At 43.5% G+C, this 24,964-nt stretch overlaps 1 protein-coding gene across 6 annotated transcripts in view; it reads right to left on the minus strand.

Moving 5' to 3' along the window:
- The window catches only part of LOC121189715 (signal-induced proliferation-associated 1-like protein 2), a 79,032-nt gene that overhangs the window by 41,739 nt on the left and 12,329 nt on the right, over nt 1–24,964 (minus strand). For 5 of the 6 annotated variants that reach the window (XM_041050114.1, XM_041050113.1, XM_041050112.1 and 2 more), the window contains exons 2-4: nt 6,776–8,561; nt 2,694–2,827; nt 1,178–1,366 (exon numbers count right to left, since the gene is read on the minus strand). In XM_041050114.1, coding sequence (XP_040906048.1) covers nt 1,178–1,366; nt 2,694–2,827; nt 6,776–8,291 — 1,839 coding nt within the window. In that variant the 5' untranslated portion in view covers nt 8,292–8,561. Of the gene's footprint in view, nt 1–1,177; nt 1,367–2,693; nt 2,828–6,775; nt 8,562–17,010; nt 17,035–24,964 lie in introns of those variants that run through there. The other variant, XM_041050111.1, reaches the window with a different exon arrangement.

The raw sequence follows: 24,964 nt of genomic DNA on the forward strand, positions 1-24,964 counted from the left end.
AAATATAAAACTGGCCTCCACTGGGCGTTTGGTTTGAGGTCTGTGAGGAGGAGTGCCAGTTGGAAGAGCTTTAAACCCCATGTAGCCTGGGTTCTCCTCCTTTTAAAGTAGTTTCTTACGTTACTTTATTGCCCTTTTTTTCCTCCTGTGTGTCAGTGTCAGTCTGTATCTGCAGACAGTCTCTCATAGCAAAGGTATGGGGAGTTGTATGGCAGGTGAACAAACTCCCGTATCAGGTCCTTGAGATCTGGCATGAATAAACTTCCTAGAGCACTTACTTTGTGATAACTGGATGCACAATGTCTGTCATCATCTTAAGTGCATTTAACTTGCTTTAGAGAGGACACTATACTGCTCTTGTTTATGTGTCTAACAAAATCTTAATGTACAAGAGGGACACGGCTGACACTTTCTATTATAAAGAGCCTTTCCCCTGTCAATTGGAAGGATGGGCTCATGCTAACGAAAGTAATTACACTAATAAGCAGACAATTCTCTGATAGTAAGACAAGCAGTACAGCCCTAGCTAATCCCCCCACGCTCCTTTCCATCTTGCAGTTTCATTAGATGAGAAAATAAAGGCCTTAAGATCACACAATGAATCCATCTCTGACACCTGTGAATATAGAGAGCCCATATCACTAATAGCCATTTTATTCAAACAGAGATAATGCAAGATGACATCCTCCTCCATCCAGGCAGAATACCAAATCACCTGCTCTCAGATGAACGAAGTTGTCAAAAGTGAGTTAGCTTGTGCCTGAGTGTCCTATTAACTGAAAATGTGTGTCAAAGTAGTCGATGCTGGATACAGAGAGTGTGAGATTTGTATTGATTTTATTTAAGTGTGATATTGGCTGTCTTATGTCTCCATCCGGAGCCTGTGTTCATCTATAATAAGCAGCCTACATATGGAACAAAGGTTCCTACTGTCTCGCTACTTCCTACTACCTTATGAGGAACTACGTAACACCTCCTCAAAGGAATTAACTCTTTGATTATTTGCCAACTGTTAGAAGAGAATATTGATATCACTCTCATATCTGCCTCTTAAATAGGAAGCTACAGTCAGTGGCCAGTTAGCTTAGCTTGGCATAAAGACTGCAAACAGGGGGAAACCGATAGCCTGGCTCTGTCAGAAGGAGACAAAATCTGGAGGACATCTCGAGGTACTCACCCCCTGCTCATCCAGCTTCAGGAGTTGCTCCGGGACCTTGGGGGAGTTGAGGGCCAGCCTCAGACACTGGATGTTAAGCTCAGGGATGACGTACTCAAGCACCTCCTTCAGCGGCAGGCCGCGGGCTGTCCCATGTCTCGCAGTGGATGGAATGGCATCCTCCAGTATGGCTCCACGGAGTGTGGTCAGCTGGCAGGAAAGACGATGGGGATCCAGTTAATTAAGTCTCATGTGTGTCTTATGAGGTCCTTTTATTACCCCTGTACAATGTGATAATTCTGAGTATGCTTTTGTATATATGTAACGCGTCTGTGGACCAGATTGGATTTATTTCATCATTCAAAAGGTTGGAAAGGAGAACCGTGCTGACATCCTGACTGCTGTGTGAGTCAGTCATAATCTCCTTTTATGTTATGGCTTATTATTTAGGGCAATGGCTCCATTACGGCTCCACTGGAAGGCATCAGAAACTCACATTCTAAATAATTAAGACAGGCTAACTGAGCACAAGATGTTAAGTGCTATTTTACTGTTAAGACCATTAATGTGCCAGTAAACGTTGACCCAAACAGCTTTACAACACCCACTCTGTAACACTGTGTTGTTGTTTGGAACATCACAGACACATTTTCATCCATAAATCCCATTTCCATCCATACAGCCTGTGGACATGAATGTCAGCAGTCAATGGCTGTCTGATAGAGAAGCTCTCTGAAGAGCAGATTACTTAACAGACTCAGATGGGAAGGGAGAGTAAGAGTGGGGCAGAGAGGCAGAACAGTGAGGCTAAATGATAGGAGCACATGCAAATAGATGCTCCAGTGGTCGGGGAGTTAAAACATTGTCTGCGTGCTACTTGCAGGACTACCATGACCCAGATACATTGTTTTATCGTGGGAGTGGTGCTTTAAACCAAGAATGGCACTAGATATCAGTGACATTTCCCTGCCTGACGCATCTGTTGCACCTGAATTATTCAGTGGATGAGACCACCCAGCATCAATCAAGGAGAGCTTTCTGTACCACCAGGGACTGTCAGACTGTGCAACTCAGTTTGTGGATTAATCATGTTGTGTGTGTGCGTGTGCGTGCATATGTGCGCGTGAGAGTGTGAGAGACCAAGGGTGATCAGGCTGAATCTGATAGACTGCATGAGTGTTTGCATGACTGGCTAACTGGGCACAGAATCACTGGACACATTAGGGAGCTAGGAGCAGATTTGGGTACGAAGCGCTGTGAGAAGCCTCCGCTTGTTTTCAGGGGTACTGAAGCATTCCTGTATTCTTGAACTGCTTGACTGAGCCCTGAGCTGAGTGACCTTAACGTGTCTTGCTGAATGCAGTATATGAGAAATATCCTTTTAAAGCAAGTTCTAGATGGTAAACAGTTCTTTGATGGAGCGACAGAAATCACGCAGGTTTCTCCTACCATGCATCCATAATAGTTCTACACTGTATGTGTGTATGACATTAAGCAGTGCAGGAAAAAAAAGTGTACATCAGTGTGTTAGAGTTACCTGACTGGTTCTGAAGGTGACCCGATAGTTGTACTGCATTCCATCTTTCTCCTTTCCATCGTCCAACCTCTCCCTGCGGATGCTGACTGCCACAGGTCCCAGATTGTCATCCACCCCGAAATAGTTCTGATGCTCTGGAGGTAAAACAAGAAGGATCCAGATTTAACACACATTCAGCATCACATTAACTGTTGATATCAACTTCTCAGAATTGAAAAACCACTCACTCATGGACATCTTAAGGTTGTGCAAGATGCTTTTCACATCACTGCTTTTGCTTCAACAGAATATCAATTTACATTACTGAGTCCACATACTTTATTCGTGTAAAAATGCTTGGTGAATTGACTGTGGATGAGCTGTGACACTGATTACAAAGAGCAGTAGGTTCGTCCCAGTGGAGATTTGGAATTGATTCATTTTGGATTAGAAACTGGCTTGTAGTAGCAGCACTGAGATTTAAAAAAGTAAATAAATGAATAAAAATACAGCCCGGGATAGTTTGACCCACTCTGACCCATCACTGACCCAGATAATCCATGAACCATGCTGCTTCTCACAATTCAGACACATGTTAAAGTCATCTCACAGACATAGATATGTTTTTGTTCAATATTACTCAGAATTAAAGATGAATTTGGGACTCAGATTAAAAAAAAAAAAAAGTAATCTTTTCTATTCTTTATTTCGAGGTTATTAATTTATGATCCCACCACACGCACACCTCCAAACAACAAGAGAACACGTTTTGGGGCTTTTTATTTCCTGGAATCATCTGCCTGACTCTCAGCACTACAGACAGACAATCAGCTACTGCTACTGAAGCAAACCTTGGCTTTACCAAACATGCTAAAATGAAATTATACTGCAGTCAAGCTTTTGTTTTTGTTTTAATGGCTTATTGTTTCTATTGGATAATTGACTGTGCAGGGTGGAAGGAAATATGGGGTGAGACAGACAAGGCAAAGTTTCCTGGCTACATATAAACTCAGGACAAAGTGGGTACATGGTATGTGCTTTAGTCCAAGGGGCCACCAGGATGTTCCCTCAGAGTATTTGTGTCCTTTAGCGGAACATAAGCAGGAAGAGTTTTTGACATTTTTTGGGACTTACAAACAAATTCATGGACTAAGACTAAGGACTAATATGTTGGCCAAAACCAAAAAAAGAAGATTTTTAAGAATAAGAATCTTTTAGAAATCAGGAGTTTTGTGGCAGGGACTGTGGATGTTGATGTTTAATTGGTCAGATAAATAATTCAATTGAGACTAAGTTGAGGCAGATTGGTGGATCTTTGTTACCTAGATGATGGTTACAAGCCAGATTAGCAGTGAATGGTATGATTTTTTTTTCTTTGATCTATGACTAGTTATTTCAAATATTGATGGACAAAGTTTCAGGAAATTTCCAGGGCATATTCATGGTAACACCCTCACCTCTCCTGTGCACACAAAAACGACAAACTGTAATGGGAGGATTCTCATTAAATTTCCTTGTGACCTTTATGCCCCCTGAGGATGAACATTTTTTCCATTTGTGGACACTCAATGACATTTCCTCCTTTGTCACCCTCAGGTCAAGATGTTAATTTGTGTAGTAAGTTTATAATAATCTCATGGGCAGATTGCTGTGAAATGTACCGATTATAATAATGCTCCTAAGAGGCTGAACATTTTAGCCTAATTTCTGTTAAGGCTTAAAGAATAGCAAAGTTGCCAATTTGTTGTTCAGTCTTTCCAGCAGATTTGTATTACAGGGTCAAATGAAGAATATAAATGAACACTACGGGGGGTCACAGGGCTTTGGACTTGTGATCACTTTACGCATTATATGAACCAGTACTAGTTTCTGTGTTTAAATTTATTATAACTGCCTAAATAAGACACTCAAAACAAAGTATACTCAATGAGAATATCACAAACGTATAGTATCACTCTATGAACAGTTTATGTGTTACAGTGTGTTTGTTTGTGTGTGTGCGTGTTTAGCGCATGGACAGGAGCAGAGCTTTGCACACGCACAGCGGTGCCTTAAGCAAACACTCCCTAATCCAGGCTAAAGCCAGGGAGAAAGACCTGGATTCAGCAGACAACAAAAGAAAAACCTCAGCAGGGGCTCAAAGCACTGACATCCAAAAAGAGATTTCTGCAGACGTTTAGACATTGCATCCACGCCACGTAGAGCATGCGATGTAAATATGCTGGTCCCTGTCACTGTGGCATCAACGTTGGGGCAAAACGCATATCAGCATAAATAATAAATTAACTGTATAGAAGCAACGCAGGGTTAACCTTCTGAGGAATGCTTGGCTTGTCGGGGACAGTGAACTGCAGGGGAATGCTCTGTGAGGCATAAGGTCAAATGGTGGTAGGCGGCCTGTCTATGTATATGAGGCCAGCAGGCATCTGAATACCCACGGCACAGTGAGTAAGACACTGTCGACTGTAAAGGAAAGCTTTTTGTCATCACATTTCTTTAACATGTCACTGGTGCTCATCACTTGGTGTTGACAGTTTGCCAAAGGTTGCAAAACGGATGACTTTGATTGTCATGTCAAATAATGCCTCTTTTCCTACGTCCTGTCACTCTGCAGAAATGTTTTCAAAACTTAAAAAATTCCAACGCTGACTGTATGTCCTTACTTTTTTTATATTTGATGCACCAAAACTTTATTCCAAGTCACATATTTTCACACGTTTTACATTAGTCGTTATATTTGTACGTCTACACACATACAGTATGTGACCATGACCTGTACGTAACAAGGCTCGGCCTGTGGATGAAACACTGTGTCCATTAAAGCCACCTGGGGAAAAAACACTCCTGTTGCTGAGGGAAGGAGGGCTTTAGGCAATCAATAAGATCAATGTTCAGCCCAGGCTGATAAAAGCCTGCCCTAAAGTGGTGACACGCGGTCATGTTTGTGTGAGTGTGTGTGCAGATATGTGCCTGTTTGTGTGTGTGTGTGTGTGTGTGTGTGTGTGTGTGTGTGTGAGTGAGTGTTTGCTGTGAAGTGGAGGCGATGACAGACTTGTCTCTCCAATAAAACACCTCATGAAAAAAGGGCAAGGGCTAGACCCACATACTGTGAAAAAGGCATCTACCATAAAAATTATAACATCAAAACTAAACTGACAGCAACAGGGGGCGTTTCAATTATGCATTGACCTGGGTTGGCACAGAAAGAGGTTAAGTACATAACACAACTACAACAGGACGAGTACTGAGTGAGGCAACATTTCACAGTAAATGATTATCATAGTAACCTCCACAACACATTCAAACGTACTGTAAGTAGAACAGAGCTGTAATGGTCTCATTAACCTTGACTGGAGACACTGAGCCTCGAGTGAGGTTACACACTGTCGCAAAGAGGAATATTTTAATACAGAGTATCGTTTTGAAGAAGTTCAGGCATCTGTGAGTGTGAAAGGTGAAGCAGCTGTTTTCTAGGGGGCTTAAGAATGGGTAATCCAATCTGCTGAGAGCAGCAAACACAGACGCACAGACAGTGGGAAAAACAGATATGTATAATGCAGTGATGGGCCGGGGTCGGGATGGTATTTCCAGCGTCAGTCACATAGGTGTTTTAATGAGAGGAGCTGGGACCTTGGCGTAGTTTTGCTGACCCTAAAGTTTCATATGAGGGGTCCTCACACCCCTGCGGCCCCCACGGGGAACAGCTGCAACACACCCTCTCGCTCACCTCTCTCTTCTCACATGACTAATCACAGCTTCTCCGCAGGGTTCAGGGCTGTATCACAGGGAGGACATGACCGCTCCTCTCCCGAGGAAGTGAAACACACCCTCGCACCCAACACAAGCCTGCTATTGTTCTGGACCTTATTTCATCTGGTCCTACAAAAATAACTGGGCCGTCAAGATATCTGACCCTGTAAGCAGAGGCTGTTCCATTTGGGAACTTGCTCTCACACGGCATTGTCCATAGTCTAGTTTCAAGGAAATGGATTTGGCCTGGAAAGTTTAATAATCCTCAGCAGTGAGTCATCCAGAACCTCCTGTATTATCACTGTGTAACCTATGAACACAAATAAGGCACATTTATCATAAGCACTCCTTACCTCTGCCATAGAAGTACTTGTGGTAGTAGTACGCTCCAAGGTCAATGTGCTCGATGATGTATCGTTTGACCTTCTCCCTGTGGATTGGCTGGTTTTCTCGAGGCACCTCCAGTACAGAGACACCTGCATTGGTGCAATGGGAACTTAAAGATGATTCAAAAGAGCAACTCTCTGACACACCAGTGTAGTTGGCACTGTTGGCTCTGGAGAGGGAGATCTTCCTCTCGCCCTCACCACCGATCTCATTGCGAAAGTGAGGGCAGCTCAGCACTAAGTTGTTACTCTTCCCGTCTCCCTCATCAGCATCCAGATTTTCCTTGGGGTTCAAGTCCTCCCTGCTGCCTAGAGGAGACTCAAACATAGGGGCATTTCCACTGCTACATCCTGCTGCTCCACCATCTGCCCCTGGTCCAGGTCCAGGCCCAGCTCCACCTCCGGCCCCTCCACCGGCTCCAGTGCTGGCTCCAGCTGAGGCAGCTGAAGCCCCAGTAGTTGTGTTCTTCCTCTGGCTAAGGTTAGCTCTGCTTGCTACCGCTTCGCTGATGTTAAAAAGAACGCTCTGGACGTCGTAGTGGGCAAAGCATTTTTGGAAACTGAGCGGTCGCCGGTCATCCTCTATTGAGAGCCGCAAGGCGTCACTCTCACTCTTTATGGTCCGCAGTTTCCTGAACAGAGACGTTTCAGACGATTCTGATTTGAGACGCCTCATGAAGGACTTCTCCCGTTCCCGGCTGTAGAGTAGAGAACTGTCTATGTAGTCGTAGCCTGGAATGTGGACTATCTCACCCCTGGCAATCTGGGCTGCTGTCTGCAGGCTGGGGGAGAGGGAGGCGTCACAGCGCAACAATTCGGGGAAACCCAGAGGTGGTATGCTACGGTGGTCTAGGGTGTCCACTCGGTAGCCCCTAAGCATGGTGAAGAAACCATCGCCACTGAGGCCTTGACGGTCAATGGAGGACGTACTGCCGTACTCACGGTGCAGTGAGGCCCCCGTGTTTGGATTGACAGCGTTCTGGTCCATTATGTCCTCAGAGTCAATGTCACTTATGGTGACATCGCTGTTACTGCGTTGACGGATAGGGTGGAGACCTTTCAGAGGGGAATGGCTGAGGAGGTCACTCAACGTGTATTTGTCTGAGTAGTCTACTTCCAGACAAACTGCTTCACCTTGCTCCAGTATTTCCACAGTATGCTCCTGCTGGCCATTCTGAAATACCGGTATCACACTCTGATAGTTCGGTGAAGGCCGTCCGTCCCATCCGTCTTTCCTTGGTGGCCACTCTGTCACCCTGGCCCTGACGCCCATTTTAGGCATTGCTGGAGTACCATTTGTTTTGCCTGAACCATCAGGTTTCCCCTGCATGTTGGAGGTTGGTGGTCCCATGCTACCATTCAGGGCTTTGAGTTTCCTGCTGAATAGCTCCTCTGACTGCATGGCTCTGGGGTATTCTTCTGGGCTTCCCACAATTCCCACAAGGTTTGATTTGTTATCCGACACAGGGCTCAAAATACTCATATCCTGCTGGCAGACCCCTTGAAGAGCAGACTTCCCGGACCCTTCTTCATTGCATCATGTGATTTGCTCACTGGTGAGTGGAGGAGGAGCCTCTTTCCAGAGTCAATGAAGCAGCCGTCGTCATAACTCACAGGAGGCGGCTGGCACGACGTTCGACACACAGCATTTGGATGTCAAGGACAAGTGTCTGAGGAGCGCTGAGGCACAGCAGAGTGGAGTCTTTTCTCACAGCGTGCCGCCAATGCAGAACGACAGCTGGAAGAGTTGGATCTATGACACAGAAACAAAAACACAGAAGAAAATGTGAGCACAAAGCAAGTGGGTTATAAGACTGTAAGTCAGACATTTTCATTTAAAACAGAAGAAAAAGCAGTTTGTATTCTTCAAAACGGCCCCAAAGCACAGCACACTGGCTTTAACCATAAAAATGAACATATTGCTGACCTGCATTATCTGTGCCCAGTTATCTAGTAATGAACTCTCACCATGGGGTATATAGGACTATATTAGTTTTGGAACTATGTATGGTTAATTAGTGCATTCCAGAGGAGTTGGTACTGTGATGGGTTTATAACTAGATAGATGTATATCTTTGTTGGTGCTTCCAGCCAATGCCTAACAGATGGTGGTGAAGCAAATTACAGCAACAAGAGGCAGATGTTCAGCTAAATGTTCACATGTACCAAGATCTCATCCAACCGCTCGCAGCATCATCAAGCCTGCAAATTATACAGAAGGGATAGTGTTGCATATTCACCGCCAATTCCACTTCGCTTTTTTTCTGATGTAGTTGCTTAGGAGGAAAATTAACAAGGACCTGATGAGGTAAATTGGCTATGACAAACAAAAAACAGAGGAGAAAGTTTGTAAGTTTACCCTTTCCCCTTGTTCAGTTTTGTTCGAGTGGGGAAATAATAAACAGACAAAGGCTGACATCAGCAGTTTTATTCCTTAACCTGAACATCTGAGGACAGAGGGAAGGAGAGTGAGAACACTGGTTGGGCTGTCCTTGAAAAGCAGCTTCATTCCCTCCTGGGTATTTCAGATGTCACACACACACACACACACACACTGGTAGACTCACATGGTTTCCATTTTTATCCATAAGTAATGTCCCTGAACATCAGCCACGCGTAGACTTTTGTCGCGCCAGGTTGGTCATATAGCCTCATTCTATAACTGTGAAAAACGTTTCGACATGGACAATGTCATAAAGATGCTAACAGAGACGGTACTGTATACTGACACTGAATGCAAAACTCCAAGAGGAAATGAGCAACTCCAGAAACAGGAAACAAAACACAAACAGCTCCCTCTCTCATCGATCCCATCCCATGCCATTAGGTATACTGTAGGTCCACGGGGGCTAAGTGAGCGAAGCGTTACACTAGATTTATCTCCTCAAACCCTGACATCTGCATGGAAGATCACACCACACCATGCCGCAATATAGACTGCGAGTCTTCCTACACTGACCTAAATGCTTTTTTCTTGTTCTTTGGGACTGGTGGTGTGCCTCATTTCTCCTAGTACTGCAATCATGTGAAAACCCCATGAGTTACTGAGCAGCCCTCCTACCCCACGCACACACACCACAGAGAGCTGGGTACTGGACCATTAGGGTTTTGCTTTTTTGCTTTAGTGAGGATGATAAGCCCTGTGAAAACTATTCTCTCTGTAAGGTTTCACTGTGAACATGATAGATAAAGTTGGGCCCAGAGTCCCAGTCTTTACTTAAGCTCCGTCCACTGGCCTTTGATATGATAGCTTCTGTTTCCAGACAACTGTTTACATTTCTCTGTCATTCACAGTTAAGGAGGAGCATAAACTATTTTGGGAAAAAAAAAAAAAGGGCCACATCAAGATTAGCTTCAAGCCAGACTAGACAAAATACACCAGGGACGGGTTGGAAACACTGTAATAATAAAGTATGCGCCTCTGCCTGGGCCAAATACAGGTTAATGCATTCATGACCTAAATGTGTAGGAATAGACCCATAATGTTAACTTCATTGTTAGGTCCACTGCCACATTATCTACCATCCTCTCCCTCCCATTACAGACTGGTTTCGTCATGAACACAGCTTCAATCACAAGAAGGAAACTGTCTGGTGTGTCAAAGCTTAGAGAGGACAGCAAGATATTGTGTTGTGTCATGTGAATGCATAATGTAGCGACGAGAACTGTTCTGGGGAATATGTTTGTCCGTTGCAGTTGGCAAATGATGAATAATGGATCATCTGACTGGCTGCAGTGTAGTGAACAAGGCCACACATTTCCAACAGAGACAGTTTTTGTGTATGAAAAGGCCAAAGTAGTTTGATTTTATTATTTCTCAATTAAAAAAAAAATCTTTGAGTAAAAAAACAGTTCCATTTGAAAACTGGTATGCAGCCTAATCTCCCACACTGGTGCTTGAATCATAGACACATATATCAATGTGCGAGTGCAATCAAGAACCAAAGTAACCACTGTTTTTGAAAATGACCACCATATGAAGTTTAAATGTGTAGATCTGGTGTAATTTGACTTTGGTAATTCTTTTAAAAAAGATATTACTGTTTCTGAAATCTTGGTTAATTTTATTTCATGACATAAAAGCTAAAAAGCTGATTCCACTCAATCAAACACTGAATGTCCACCACCCCAAGACACCACGTGAAAAATCCAGTGGCCAAAACAAACAGAGAATCTTGGAATAGTTTTTCTTTTCCCTGTATCTTCTATTCTTGCTCTTGTACTTTTTATTTTAGGTCTCTCTAGTCAACCAACATCCATCTCAGGTCTCTTTCCCAGGGATAACAGGGAGCAGAGATGAGTATGGCACTCATGCTGACCAACACCCAAATGTCAAGGCTTGACAAAAACACTGTCTTTTCGCACTCACAATTAGAGCATGACAGCAAAATGTGCCACCTGTGCAAACAGCTTTATCAATGGTGACACTCTGGCAGAGGCTTTTACGGACGACTGAGAAGAGAAAGAACAAAGGAAGTGACATACTGTAATCTCAATGCATGACAACAAAACAGCAGGAATGACTTCTCACAGTAGTCTGCGCTGAGCAGCTAAAAAAATATAGAAGGGTGTAATGCTGTCAACACAGACAAACCGAATAAAACACTCAACACAACATTTATTATCACTGTAGGACAGTATTGTGTCATCATGTAAATTGAAAAAAAAAAGATGGACAAACATCGAGCTATAAACCCAGCAATAAAAAAAAACAAACAAAATAAATAAATACAGTGCATTAGTGCAAATATCCCCTCCCTTAAAAGCACATTATTTAAAAATCAATTCAAATTTAAAAGTCTTTTCATTCCTGATTGTGTTATATAGCACCCTACGTTCCCACTGTTAGTGATTTCCTAGTACAAAAAAAAAAACAGGAGACTAGTCTGTTTATGTTCATAGTGTCCAGTCTCTGCCTGACTGTGCTGCTACATGGGGTCGGGAAAGGGTGAGCTGGCCATTATATCACGTCGAGGACAGGACAGGATAAACCAGAGAACATGGTGGTCTGCGTTTCCCTTTCCTTCTATCTATTAGCTACTTTCCCTACGACAGTGATTAATGAACACGGTGGTACCATGTCTCAATTCACATCCAACCCCCAGCTCCCTCAACCAATGGAGAGTGCCACAAGCCTCTTGGTCAGCAGAATCTATCTTCTGTTTGACCTGAAGGAGGCTGTTTTCTGTCCTTTCCTTTGTGTCTGTGTGTACAAGAGAAGCAGCAGATGGAGGGTGGGCGGTCTGCTTTGCTAACAGCCCTTTATTACTGGAGTAATGCATTGCCATTATGGGTGTTTAAGACACAAGGCCTGGTGAACAGGGGGAAGGGATGGAGAAGGAGAGATGGGAGAGAAAGAGAGGCCTAATTACAGTAATGAACTCATTTTCTGTCTCTGATGTTGGATAGTCTGTCTTTCATCTTAGTTCATCCAGAGAGGAGAGGCCCAGCGGTTCTGCCAGGTCTTAAAATAATCCTCTGACACTGTGGCCTGATTAAAGGGCCTGCAGATATTAATACGCTGTCAGAAAAGTGAACACGTTCTGTCCACCATCCTGAGATGAATAGTCTACTATCACTGATAGGCCATGTCACCAGAGCGGGACTCACGGCATGATGTCAGCCAACTCTGGCAGACTCAGTAGACCGACTGACTTCTCATTAGTCACTTCTACGACTTCTACACAGCTGTCACTGTGAGAGGAAGTCGCTCTGAACAAAGCTGTGGACTGTCTTTTTGTTGGGTTTGGTTGCAACTCTCTTGCAGTTCTGTAAATGATCCAGATGCTCCTTAGATACTTGAACTAACAGTGAAAAAAAACATAAATTGCAAACAGGATTTATGGAAATTAAGTCCTAATGCAAGGATGTTCTACAAAACAGCACTGCATACATTAACACTGAAGCTTTATTTGACGCCACTCGCAAACACAATTTGCGAACAACGTTATTAAGACTAATCCACTCAGAGCTGATGGCACTTCAAGAAATTAGGCACATACTGTCTGCTCAAAAAGCAGGGGCATGCCATTAGCCCGTTAAAAATATTCTTGTGAGGAATGCCAAATCCTTTACATGCCTGATTTGTTGGCAGCAAAGCCCGTTTCAGGTAGCAGTGGTTCTCTGAGAAGCCAAACATGTCACACAATGACACGTCTTAGACCTGCATGAACTGGAGGGACTATTGTTGCACAGGTTTAGTAGATCACATGTTAAAATTGCAGACAGTCACAGAGAAGATGCAATTATTTGTGCAAAATATCAAGATTTGCATATGTATGGCCATCACAGGCACAATTTAGCTGTATGGTTTAGCCAGTGCCCACATAGTACATGAAGTATAAAGTAATATAAAGCACTGTGCTATTATATTATTCAGCTGGAGTTTAGGTAAAAGAGTAGAGAGTAGGTAAAAGAAGGCACATAACCTTCACATGAGGCAATTACATTCGAGCCATGCTTTTTCACTTTCTTGAATTTTCACATTCCACTGAGTGCAGCATCCTCCACAGTCACCAGCCTATTGCTCCTCAGGTCAAAGTCAAACATGTTTATTTAGCCCCAACCAAGCTGCTGGGCCAATCTGGGGCCCAGGGCGAACACAGGCCTGTGATTATGGCCAATTATCTTTAATAAAGCCTTGTGTAATTGCGCCATATTAATACTCCTCTGTTCTCTGCAAGCAGGAAGTAGTAGCTGGCCTTGTCCCCAAGACGCTTCAACCTCCAGAGCTGAGGCCAAGCCGTGATGCAGTCATCCTCCCCTCCTGCAGCCAAATTAGGGTGCAATGTAGGTTAGAGGCCAAGACGATTACACCAATTTTCCAGCTCATGGACTTCGTCATATAGTGAGTCAGGCAGCGTTACTATGTGAAGCAAATTTTACAAGTCCTTCTAAGTGCATTCACAACCCCATTTATTTGAGCTCCTTGTTACCTGCCTTCTGCTGTTTTATGTTGAGACGCTGCAGCCAGTCAGACATTTGGATGTGTCACAATGTGTTTATCATTAACGGAGAGGAAGGAAAAAATCCAAGCGGAAAGCAAACAAACCCGAAGGCACGTTGCTTATGCTTCACTGCCCGCCATTTGATTCCTCAATAAACTTACAATAAAAACAATGAATCACATTCCATGTCACTCCACACTCAAATCCGATCAAATTTGCGCTGCACGCGGTGTTAGTGTTTCGTCCTCTGAGGAGTTGATTTAAAACAACGTGGGAGCTCTGTTTTCAATCCTCTATTGTGAGCAGCTGTTCCAACCTCGTGTTGGGAATGGGAGGGGTATATGCAATGGTTTTGGGGAGGACAGATATTAAATTCATCACACTTGCAGCAAGAGAAGGAGGGGTATGACTGCAACCAGACACGGTTATCGCCACTCTGATGAAAACACTTGTGTTTCTGCTTCAGTGGAGCGATTCTTTACCTTAACTGGGTTATTGCAAAGGAGAATGTGAGGTTAAGAAGAGGAGTGAAAGTAGTGGAGCGAGAAGAAAAAAAAAAAAAAGAATGGGAGTTTTGCCAAACCTTGCTCAAAGAGATTCATGCAATTAAACCACAGAACCAATTAATTGGGCGATGTTATCCTTGAGAGTTCATTACTGGGGCCTGGGAAACCAGGCATACCATCTTCCCCAAGTGCCTCCATAACCGACACTTGTGAAGGGGTGTTAGGACTGTGTGTGTACCACTGATCACACCGACTGAGGCTATGAAAGTATGGACCAAAGAAAACCAAATGCACCATTCAGCTTCTTCCTCTTTCATCTACTGGTCCAACAATTCAGCCTCACAACAGGGAGGACTCTCCCACCAGCTGACCCTCAAATTAGCACTGATGCTAAAAGCCCTGCTGTTAATGGCCAAACACACCCCTTCCTGTACAAAGTGATAACTCCCTGTTTCTGAGCCGGTAAGAACCCAATCATCTAACTCCACCCTCTCTTATTGTGGTCAGACCACCAACCGAACACCCCAATGTGCCAATATTGCCTGCAGGGAGTAATGCTGAGATTTTAATGGCCAGCGTGAATGAAGGGTCGCACCCTCAGTGGGAGGTAAGGAAACCAATGAAATGAGTTCCAGCCGGCTGCTTTACAGAGCCTAATATGTGCAAACTAACAGCAAACCATATCCAGCCTAGTTATCCATTAAAAATATTCACATGGATGAGAATTTAACCACCACAGATGCTTAGTACTTATTTAGGTTAAGTGGGGTTGAGTAAGTAATAAGCTACAGAATTAAAAATAATACTGCACAAGTGATGGGCGGCATCTGACAGCATCATCCATTAGAGAGGATATACGGATGTGACTGTCACTGACCAAACAGACAGCCAAATTCACCCACCCCTTGCCCACTAGTCTCCCTGTATCCCACCCTTTCCTTCTCATGAATCACTTTGTGCCATTTTGAGCTCTGGTACACCCAATTTCAAATCAGGTTTGGCTGCTGAAATCAAAAGCTGATGAATATGGTTGGGTGTAAATTGAGGTCTGTCCTCGGAGAGTTGCAGAAATCCTGACGATGAAATCTGAAATGAAAAGCTGCACCAGCTCCAGCTGAAGTGAAAGTTACAACTCATTCGACAGGGGGGAGAAGATTGTTTAGGCCTGGTTCTGTTACTGCTTTACTACAACCAAAAACAGAGAGGGGGATGTGTTTGTTCCCTAAACCAAACGAGGAGGCGGAAGCAAAAACTGGTACAGATGAGGAGAGGAATGTGTGCCATATTTCAAACACTAGATTTTGGCACTTTTTGCATTTTGGCTGTGATTCAGGTAAAATCTTAGGTAAGATCATTTCAGGCTTCTGTAAATGTTAAACTACAGTACATTACTTGTACTTCATATCTAATCTAGGCAATATGAAAGGTGATATCTACAAATAAGTACTAGTTTTCAGTGTAAAATAATAATAATGAAGAAAGAAAGAAAATAAACAACAATAGTCTTGTGACATCCTTGTGTATTCGTTCAACATTACTAATGGAATGAATTTCTCTCAGAGCTGCACTGAAATTATTGAAATGATCACAACATTTTCAGACAGCTAGGGTGCTTTTAAAGAGTCTTTGTAAAAAGTAAAATTCAAAAATAACTGGAGGCCTACATATACTACACCAATCAAAGCCCAGTGCAGAGCTTTTAATTTTTTGCAAATCTGCCATATTGCCTGAGAGGACATGACATTTCCATTTTTGAAAGTCCTCACTACTACTCATCTGCAATCTCCTCTCTATTTTGACAGCCTGTACATGTCACTGTTAATTTTGTTAATGAAAGCAATGAAGAAAATTATGTTGACAACCTTATTTCATGTCAAAAATTAAACTAAAACCAAACAAAAAGTTACCTCAGAAAATGTGTTACATTTTTTTTGCCAACAAATAAAAAGTAAACAATAATCTGAAAGACAAACAAATGGTTTTCTATGGACTAAATTCATCCTCAGCCCACTGAGAATTACATGAGAGACAACAAAACAGCTGAGACAAACTATGAAAACATGCAGGCAGAACACTAACATTTATAAAAAAGGTAACGTAACTATCAACTGCTGTGGATTAGGAGCTAACATTAATGTTACTTTCAGTGGGCTGTCTGTCTTTAGTGTGGCTATCAGGAAAAGTAAGTAAGTTCCAGGATTAATGTTCTGAACCATCCTCTAGATGTTCACTGAACAGAGATCACAGTATTAATGTCTCCTCTCAAATTAAACCCACTGAACTGTATTTTAGTGAACAAGTGAGCGAATCCAGCTTCTGAACGACTCACTGCTCTGCAGTGAACAGCACTGATAGGTGCAGTAATGCTGGGTTAGCAGGAACAACTGCACCACATTAAATTAGAGAGAGTGGTTCTGTTTATAGAGGCAGAATTTGGAAATGCTATCTGGTTCTACAGAGATGAGTCAGTCCGTACTACTGCAGATCAGAGGGACACGGACACCTGTAGCCTCAAAATCCACAGAGAACATAACAATTAAAAATGTATGATGAAAACGGGACTAAAATGTTTTTAGTTTTTGTTGACTCAAGCTACACTAAATCCAACACGCATTTTCGTGAAAACACTGAAGATTAAAACTAAATCAAAACAAGTTGCCAACTTTAACACTGGTGTATGTGTACTGTGTCCCTCCAAGCTAAAATCTCCCATAAGAAAGCATAACAGTGTCATGTCATCACCACTCACCATTCTGACACGATCCAATTTAACTGACCATGCCTGAAATCACACACTCACACAAACACACACGGTGTCTGTGCTTGCATTAAAAAAAAAAGGAGAGGGTTTGAGCGGAGGCAGCTTCTGCAGAAGCGAGAGACGGATTAGAGGCTTTTTGTTTACAGCTCAGCGTGCACAGACCCAGGTTGACCCAACAGCAGAAGAACAATCAGTAGAAGAGATAAAAAAGGAGGTCAGACAGCACAGAATAAACATATACCCTCACTGTCTCATCATTTCCCCAGTGCTGGGCCTCACAATGCACTGTGGGAAATGCCCACATTCACTAATGCCCAGTCAGTGCCCCAGGTGCACAGACTTATAGAGAACACAGCCTGTATCAAACAAGCACCGCTGTGTCTGCAGGAGTCTAACCTCTGGCATGAGTGCTACTTCAGAAGAGACTGTATGCTCTGTCTGCATTTTGATCTATATAAAACTCAAGTAAAAATCCTCTCACCTGTGTCTCCTCTGCATTGAGCAGGCCAGACAGGAATCTGTGTGAAAAGGAAGCTGCTTCATACCAGAAAAAGACTTCAATACTTCCAAAACAGCCTGTGAAAACTGAACAGCTTTCCACAGATATGAGGCAGACAACAGCCAGAATACAAGCAGCCAAGGAGATATGCTGTGGGCTGCACTGTCTGACATTTGCTCCTGTGGCTACAGCGCTAACCCGAGATCACTGCCCTCCAACGCAGTCATATCGCCACACCTCATCTGTCAACAGCTACGGCTCTCACATGTAAAAATTAAACAAAAGATAACTATTTGCTTTGCCGTGGACTTTGTGGTTTAGACTGGTGGTTCCCTCCAGCCGTTGTCTTATCACGGAGGCAGCTTACAGGAACACGAGTCTGTTTTCATACACCAGTACACCCCCGAGTCTGCTCTGCTTCGTGCTAGCAGTAGCTCCATCTGGAATGTGCTGGCTACAGCTGAGTCTAAAGCGCAGGGGTCACCAGTGATCTGACTCCATTTCACTTGGTTCAGGAAACAGTAAGTATTTACCCAACAGAAACTGCAAAAGGGAAAAATTCTTTTCATTTCCTGCACACATTCACATCTCATAATATCAACCATATGCTTTGTAAGAGACAAAGGAAAGGGGTCTGCCAGAAATGAGAGTGGCTTGAAACACCATGATTGTGTGTAGAAGCCAGTGAACTAGAAGAAGGGGGAGTCAAGGTAAATCCAATTACACGTATACTGATCCACGCAACATGACTGCACATATCTTCCATCTCTGCTTCTCTGGAAACATCAATTGAGTCTTTCAGAGTAATTGATTGTATTGTGAAGAACCTCAGCATGTCCTAAAGCTGCGTATGTAAATGGTTCAAACGCAGCATTTATGCTTCTAAAACAATCACTTAGTAGTGTTCTCGCATGCTGTACGCTCGTTAAACAGCCACCACAGGTCTTCTTAAGGTGCTTAAACAGAACCTGCCTCTTGTCACTCTGTTACAAGTAAGTGGATACTTCATCCATCACTCATTTGTATCTGTATTTCTAATGCAAACATAAAGCACATCTTGTGCATCAGCTGCAGCACTGAAATAACGACCTATGCATTGCCAAGATCAACATAATTACTAACAGCAATCCATCAAGTGGAGCCTTAACCACAGTCACAGTGCTGACGGTAGCTTCAAATCATCACACTGACAAGGTGTGGAGCCGAGCTATGCGGTAAAATCATGTTACGAAAAGAAAAGAGCCCCTGTTCTTAAGTTGGACTGAGCCTCATATAAAACGGCTCAATAGTGGTTGTGCTGGCTGTAGGTAAAGTGGGAGAGAGGCAGACCTCCTCCTGTCTGCACTGAAAATGGGAGTCTCCTGCCCTGTTGCTCTGCCAGCTGGCTATCTGCCCAGCGCCTGCCAGGCAGCACACTGCCATTGTCCTTTAGTTGTTTCAGGGTGATCTGAGAATTAAAATAGACAGGACAACAGATTTTCCCTGTTTATTCACACGAGAACAAAGAAACAAGCGCCACGGAAAACAGAGACCCACAGTGAACCAAGTTAAAAGATTCAAGTGATGTTGTAAACTTGGCTAAGGATAAAGTAGAGAGTCCCCGTTCAGATACAAAATTAATGAATACTGACTAATATGACTAATGGAATACCGTGTTATTAGGAATGCATTGCTATCACGAAGCACTTAGTTGAATGTCAGTTACTATTACGTAACAACAAGCATCAGTATCACACCTAAGATACACATGCATAGTTTTACATGTCGCTCCCACAGCCTATTCAGGTCTCACTGACTGAAGCTCCTGTATGTTCCCAACAGAAGGAGACCGTGTTTGTTCTTGGCTGCTCCAGCGGAGCCCCACGAACAGAGAGCACTGTGCTGTGGCCCTCCTCCAAAAGGGACCATCTGTGCCCCCCGAAACTGGGCCTAGCCACACCGGCCTTCGCTGCTATTGGGAGACAGAGAGGGACATGTAGGGTTGATGTGGCCCAGCAGGCCTCCAGAATAAACCACCACCTATTTCCATCAGCACACATCCCCCCTCTGCCGCTTCCCAGCAGCCTGCTGCTTCCCCAGCTACCTCCATACCAATGACAGCCTGTCAGCGGAGTGCACTCTCTCTCAGTGTAAGGAGAGAAAGAAAACAAGGGGAAGAGGAGAGAAATGGTGAGAAGAGCACTCTAATCTTGCAAAAGGCGAGCTGTTAAAGGAGTTGTGAGGAGTTTGGATCGAAAGCTCTGAGAACATCCTTTCCTCTGCTCCTCTGCTGAGGTCAGTTAGAGTCCAGATTGTCACATTATCGCCAAGGAACAGTGCAGCAGAGGAGGGACGTAGGTAAGCTGTGTGACACTGTTAAGACTGAGAACCAACACACTGATGCAAACACATTCACACACATCATTCAGGGAGCGGGATTTATACATGCTGACCGGCTGAGCGACCTCAGAGCGTGTCAGCGCCACGGGCCAGCTCTCCCTCCTCTTACTCGCTTGAACAGTACTCATTTTCTTTTCAAAGTTTGGTTTTCACACTTGGTCTGGTGTTGCTGACAGAAATCTGGCATGAGATAGACAATTTGGACTTCTGGGCAGCAGCTGGAAGCTCCACAACTGACACAGAATAAAGTTTAGTCAACCGGAGGATGCGAAGGGAAGGTAACAGTAAGGGGGATGGGAGTAAGCACAGATATACAGATGAATCACTCGTTTATTCACCTCGCAAGAACATTTTGTGCTGTGTCTGCCAGAAACACACTCTCATAAATTCCTCCTCGGATATATACCACAGGCTAGACCACTCATACATACTCATTGTCTACAAAAATTAGACTTTATAGAAAGCTAATTCTGCACATAAATGCAAGTAAAACTGAGGTCAATATGCGTTATTTAGCCTTTACACTTTTTCCTATTAGACCATTACATGAAAGGCCAACATTAGACATCAACGGTTGCTATGCTTACCTGATTAAGAGAGCCCTTTTTCATCAGAGCCATAAATCCTAAGAGCAGAGGACACAAAGCCCGGTGAGCCACTGTGGTAATGAGCCCACTGTGGAGATCCTATCCAAGTGCATTAAATCCATCAGCCACTTGTTGAGTACAAGCCACCCAAAAAAAAACACACAAGGGAGAGAGAAATCCGCCGCACTTCACAGCAGAAAGCCGCTAAAATAAACAACAGCACCACAACTCTTCCTTCTGCTCCTTTATCCAATGACTATTTTGGGGAGAAAATAGAGAACGGCGTAAAAAAAAAAAGAAGAAGAAGAAGGAGAGAGTGAAATCGGGACAAGTCTGGCAGCCATTGGGGAGTCAATTTAGTGAAATGCATACAGCTGCCCCTTAATGCACACAACCCTCTCCCTCCCCCTGTGACAAAGCCACCAACAGCTGAATGAGACTGAAACATTAGCATATGTAAGGGAAAAGTAGGTGGCTGTGGCGGGTGGGGGGAGAGAGACTGCTGGGTGTTGGTGTTGGTGGTCGGAGGGGGGATGGGGGGCACAGAGTGGACCATGACATTCAGAGCTTCTTCTCTGGCTGACAGGAAGGACAAGAAAAAAAGAGGGGGAAAAGCTATTGTTCCTGGGAAAAGATGCCCAGGTCAAGCCTGTGACCTTCTAAGTTCCTTGCGATGGCTCACATTTGGAGCGGCGGGAGATGGAGGAATCCACTTATCCATTCCCTCTCCTACGAACTACAGCCTGGTACAAAGGTCTGTCTGACAAACAGAGCGAGCAGCAACCATGACCACCTTAAACACACTGAGATAAGAGGAGAATTGTCCTTCTTTCAAAACCAATAATCCTTCTGTCCACATACCATATGCTGAGCCCGCATATTTTTTTTTTTTTTTACCTTCAGCAGAGGCGGGAGCAACACACAGGGGGGAGGAATGGAGGGGAGAGAGTTTGTGATAGTTCTAAGAGCAAAGGAGAAAAACGTAGGAAAACTAGTACAAAGGACTTCATCTCTGCAGGACGCTACTCTAGCATCCTACACAGAAGGACAGATGCACTGCCTCACATCTTCAAATAAAACACACTGCAAAGGCTGACAGCAAGCAGACTGCTGACATTCATGTGTGTTCTTCCCCTGCCTGGTAGGAAATAATAAGTCAGTGGTCTATCAACACGTTGCAAATGGCACTGTCAAGTTATGCTTTGCTTTGCTATGCACTAACACTGTCAGTCCTGGTATTTCGTTCGTAGTGGAAGAGAGTAAGAGGTGAATCCATTCGAAATTGGTAAAAATAAGAACTTACTGGGCTGAACAGTCGACATCAGACACAACTGTTGAGCATTGTAGGGCTGTTGCTGAGTGGTCAAACTTTACAGCGCCATTCAATTACAGACATATTATCAATTCATTTTTTAAAAAAACATTTAGTAAGAGAATTTAAACTAGTTCACACAGAGCTGTGTGAGCTAGTTTTGAACATTTAGTTTTTTTTTTGCTGTGTTCTTGTTTTTTGGGTTACAAATCCAGATTTCTGAGTAGTTATTTCCTCTTACGCAACTGCAGGTCAGCTGGTCGTAAGCTGTGGCCTTTGTGGTGTTCTAATTCAACTTTTAACAGAAGACATCAGGCAGTGTCAGCTGTTCTTAAGTGTTTGATCAGTTGCTGTTTACCGATGCTCATTGTTTGAGGTGAGCGTGGTGTGTCAACTCTGATTTGAAGTCAGTGATGAAATGTGGTGACCAACTCAGCACCCACTAAGCCACCTCTGAGAAAAACACTTTTAATGCCCGAAAATAGCCAAAACAAGAAGACTGCAGTTATGCTGTGCAACTACCAGGTATAACTCGGTGTAAGTGTGTTATTTCTGAGGAAGTCAACATTCGTTGGACACATAAAAAGCTAAATGAAGAACAACTCTGTGAAGTAAATTGAGTTTTGATGATATATTTCTCCTCTTGCACAGTGCAACATAATTGACTTTCTGCGAGCTTAATTGGAAAAACACTAAAACAGTGTCATTCTAACCACTTCCTGATGACTGCTTTGCTCTGTCTGTTTCTGGTTGGAGGTAGGAACATGTTAATAGCAGGAAATGACAGACTTTAATCAAGCTGAATGAATGGCAGCAAGTACAGGTCTTTGTGCCACAGTCTGCTTTGATCCAGCCTCTGCTCGCAGGTTCTCAGCTTTGATTTGAGTTGAGGGGAAGGAAAGGGTTTTATTTGAAGAGTGGGAAGCCCCAGGAGGTAACACTTAGCAGTTCTTGTCACTGCGTCCCAGCAAACAGACAAACTATTCATCAGCCTACACACATGTGCAGAGAGGTCTGTGGAGAAACACACAATCCCACAAGCATGGCTCGTTTGCACATGGATGACCGGGTCTGATGGGTAATTTACATACCAGGGGTAGTCATTACACAAACGGATACACATACAGATGACTTGCATTCACAAACACTAAAAAAAACATCTTTCACAGCTTATAGTTCAAATGCTGGGCAGAGTTTTGACTGGTTTTAAGAAATATACTGAACTACTGAGGGCTTGGACAAAGGTCATCTTAATTAATATGATAAAACGTGTGAAAATCCAACAAAAAGAATGTATTTTTAGTACTTAGACATTTTGGAAAATAGATGAAAAGATTAATGTGAGTATTTCTTGGCCAAGTGAACTGACATTGAGCAGAAGCTCCAGGAAGTTACTACACAGCTTGTCATTTTTACACATTTTTATTACCGTTGGACAGAGCCAAGTTAGCCTCTTCACCCTGCGCCTAAGCTGAACTGAGCTCAGTCTCTCCTGTCTATCCTGGTAGCTTCATTTTTAGCAGACTCATATGACAGAAGTATCAATCTTCTCATCCAGCTCTTGGCAAGTAGGTGGAAGGGTATATTTCCCATAATGTTGAACTTTTCCTTTTTCCATAATCATTTAGCAAAACTTTTTACTGAGAGATGACTTTTTACAAATTCATATATTACCTCTGTATTCACATCTATTCTTCCTGAAAAACAACCTCTTGTCATTCTGCGGCCAACCTGACAACCAGACTCAGTATGGTAGTGTGGAAGCCATTCTGCCTCACTATGTAATTACAGTACTAAACAAGTTAAAACAGCATAATGTGGTGAGGAACAAAGGACTTTTGTCTGATTGCTTCCACCAGGGGACATTTAATAATCCAGAGAGAATGAAAGGCACCTGTATCCGCTTAGATTGAGCCCTCTTTCATGAGGGTGTGACGATAGCCAGGCATGTGATACATTTGCTGTCCAGTATTTTTAGTCCTGCTGATAACGACATGCTGTGGTAAGACAAGTTTCTCCTTAGTTATGCAGAGTGGGAGAGGGGCTGTTTAGGGAAATGGCCTGTTCCTCCTGCAGAGAGGAAGGGAGGAATAGCAGCTGGCAGGCAACAGGCAGACACAGCATCTCTGAATGTCACTCTCCTCTATCCGCCCCCCTCCTCTTCCCTCTCCCCACCTTCTCTCCTCCTCTCAGTTTGTTCTGTATCTGTTGTCTGAATTCATCAGAGAGCAGGAGGCTGCGCTGCCTCCACTACCCTCCCATGCCACTCCATCTCTACGACAGAGGAAGAGAGAGAAAGAGAAGGGGGTAGTGGGCACATGAGGTGAGGGGGTGGAGAGTAAACAGTGGCTTCGCATCCCTCTGTGTTGTTGCTAGGCAACTTTTTCTGCATATGACAGCCTTGAGTGACAGCAGACCTCCCTTCAGAACAAAGACAGAAAGTTAAGGGAGGGAAAGGAGAGAGGAGCAGAGAGCAGCACAGAGATGAGTGGTGATCGGGTGAACAGACACAGGGACAGACACGCTGTTCACGCCATGTGTTTCGAGCAAAACAAAGCAACGCAATAACAGGACTGGACCAAATTTATAAAAAGGTGAACCTGTTGATTTCAGAGCAGTCATTTCCAATCTCCCCACAGAGGGGTCAGAAGATAAATGACTGGAAAATCAAAACACATGCTTTAAATTTAAAATGTTGTGCTTCATTTAAATTATTGGATAATTTTATTTCTTTGGACCTCTAAAATATGTAAAAAAAAAAACAAGCAAACTAATCTTTCTGTTCCTGTAATCACACTGCAATGCAAACCAAAGGATTAATTTTTGAACACTCCAACACTGATACTGGCACATTGCGGATGGCTTCGGCAGTTTTTATCCAAGTCTTGTTTATATTTTGCAGTTTGGCCCTTTCATTACCTATGAACATATGATTAGGATTTGTACAAAACTCCTAAGGCAGAGCACCAGCATTACCACCGCAACCTACAAACTGTACTTTGGCAAAACTTGGCAGACACCAATATTTCCGGCTCAGCACATTCGTGTGCGCCACAGATGACGTGCTTCATCCATAGGGCACATAATAAGGGTTTTTGACGATTGCATGGGCTAAAATTAGCGCGTGAATAATAATCACTGGCCAGAGAGCTGCTTTTCATTGGA

This window comes from Toxotes jaculatrix, chromosome 11, assembly GCF_017976425.1.
Source record: "Toxotes jaculatrix isolate fToxJac2 chromosome 11, fToxJac2.pri, whole genome shotgun sequence".
Taxonomy (NCBI): domain Eukaryota; kingdom Metazoa; phylum Chordata; class Actinopteri; family Toxotidae; genus Toxotes; species Toxotes jaculatrix.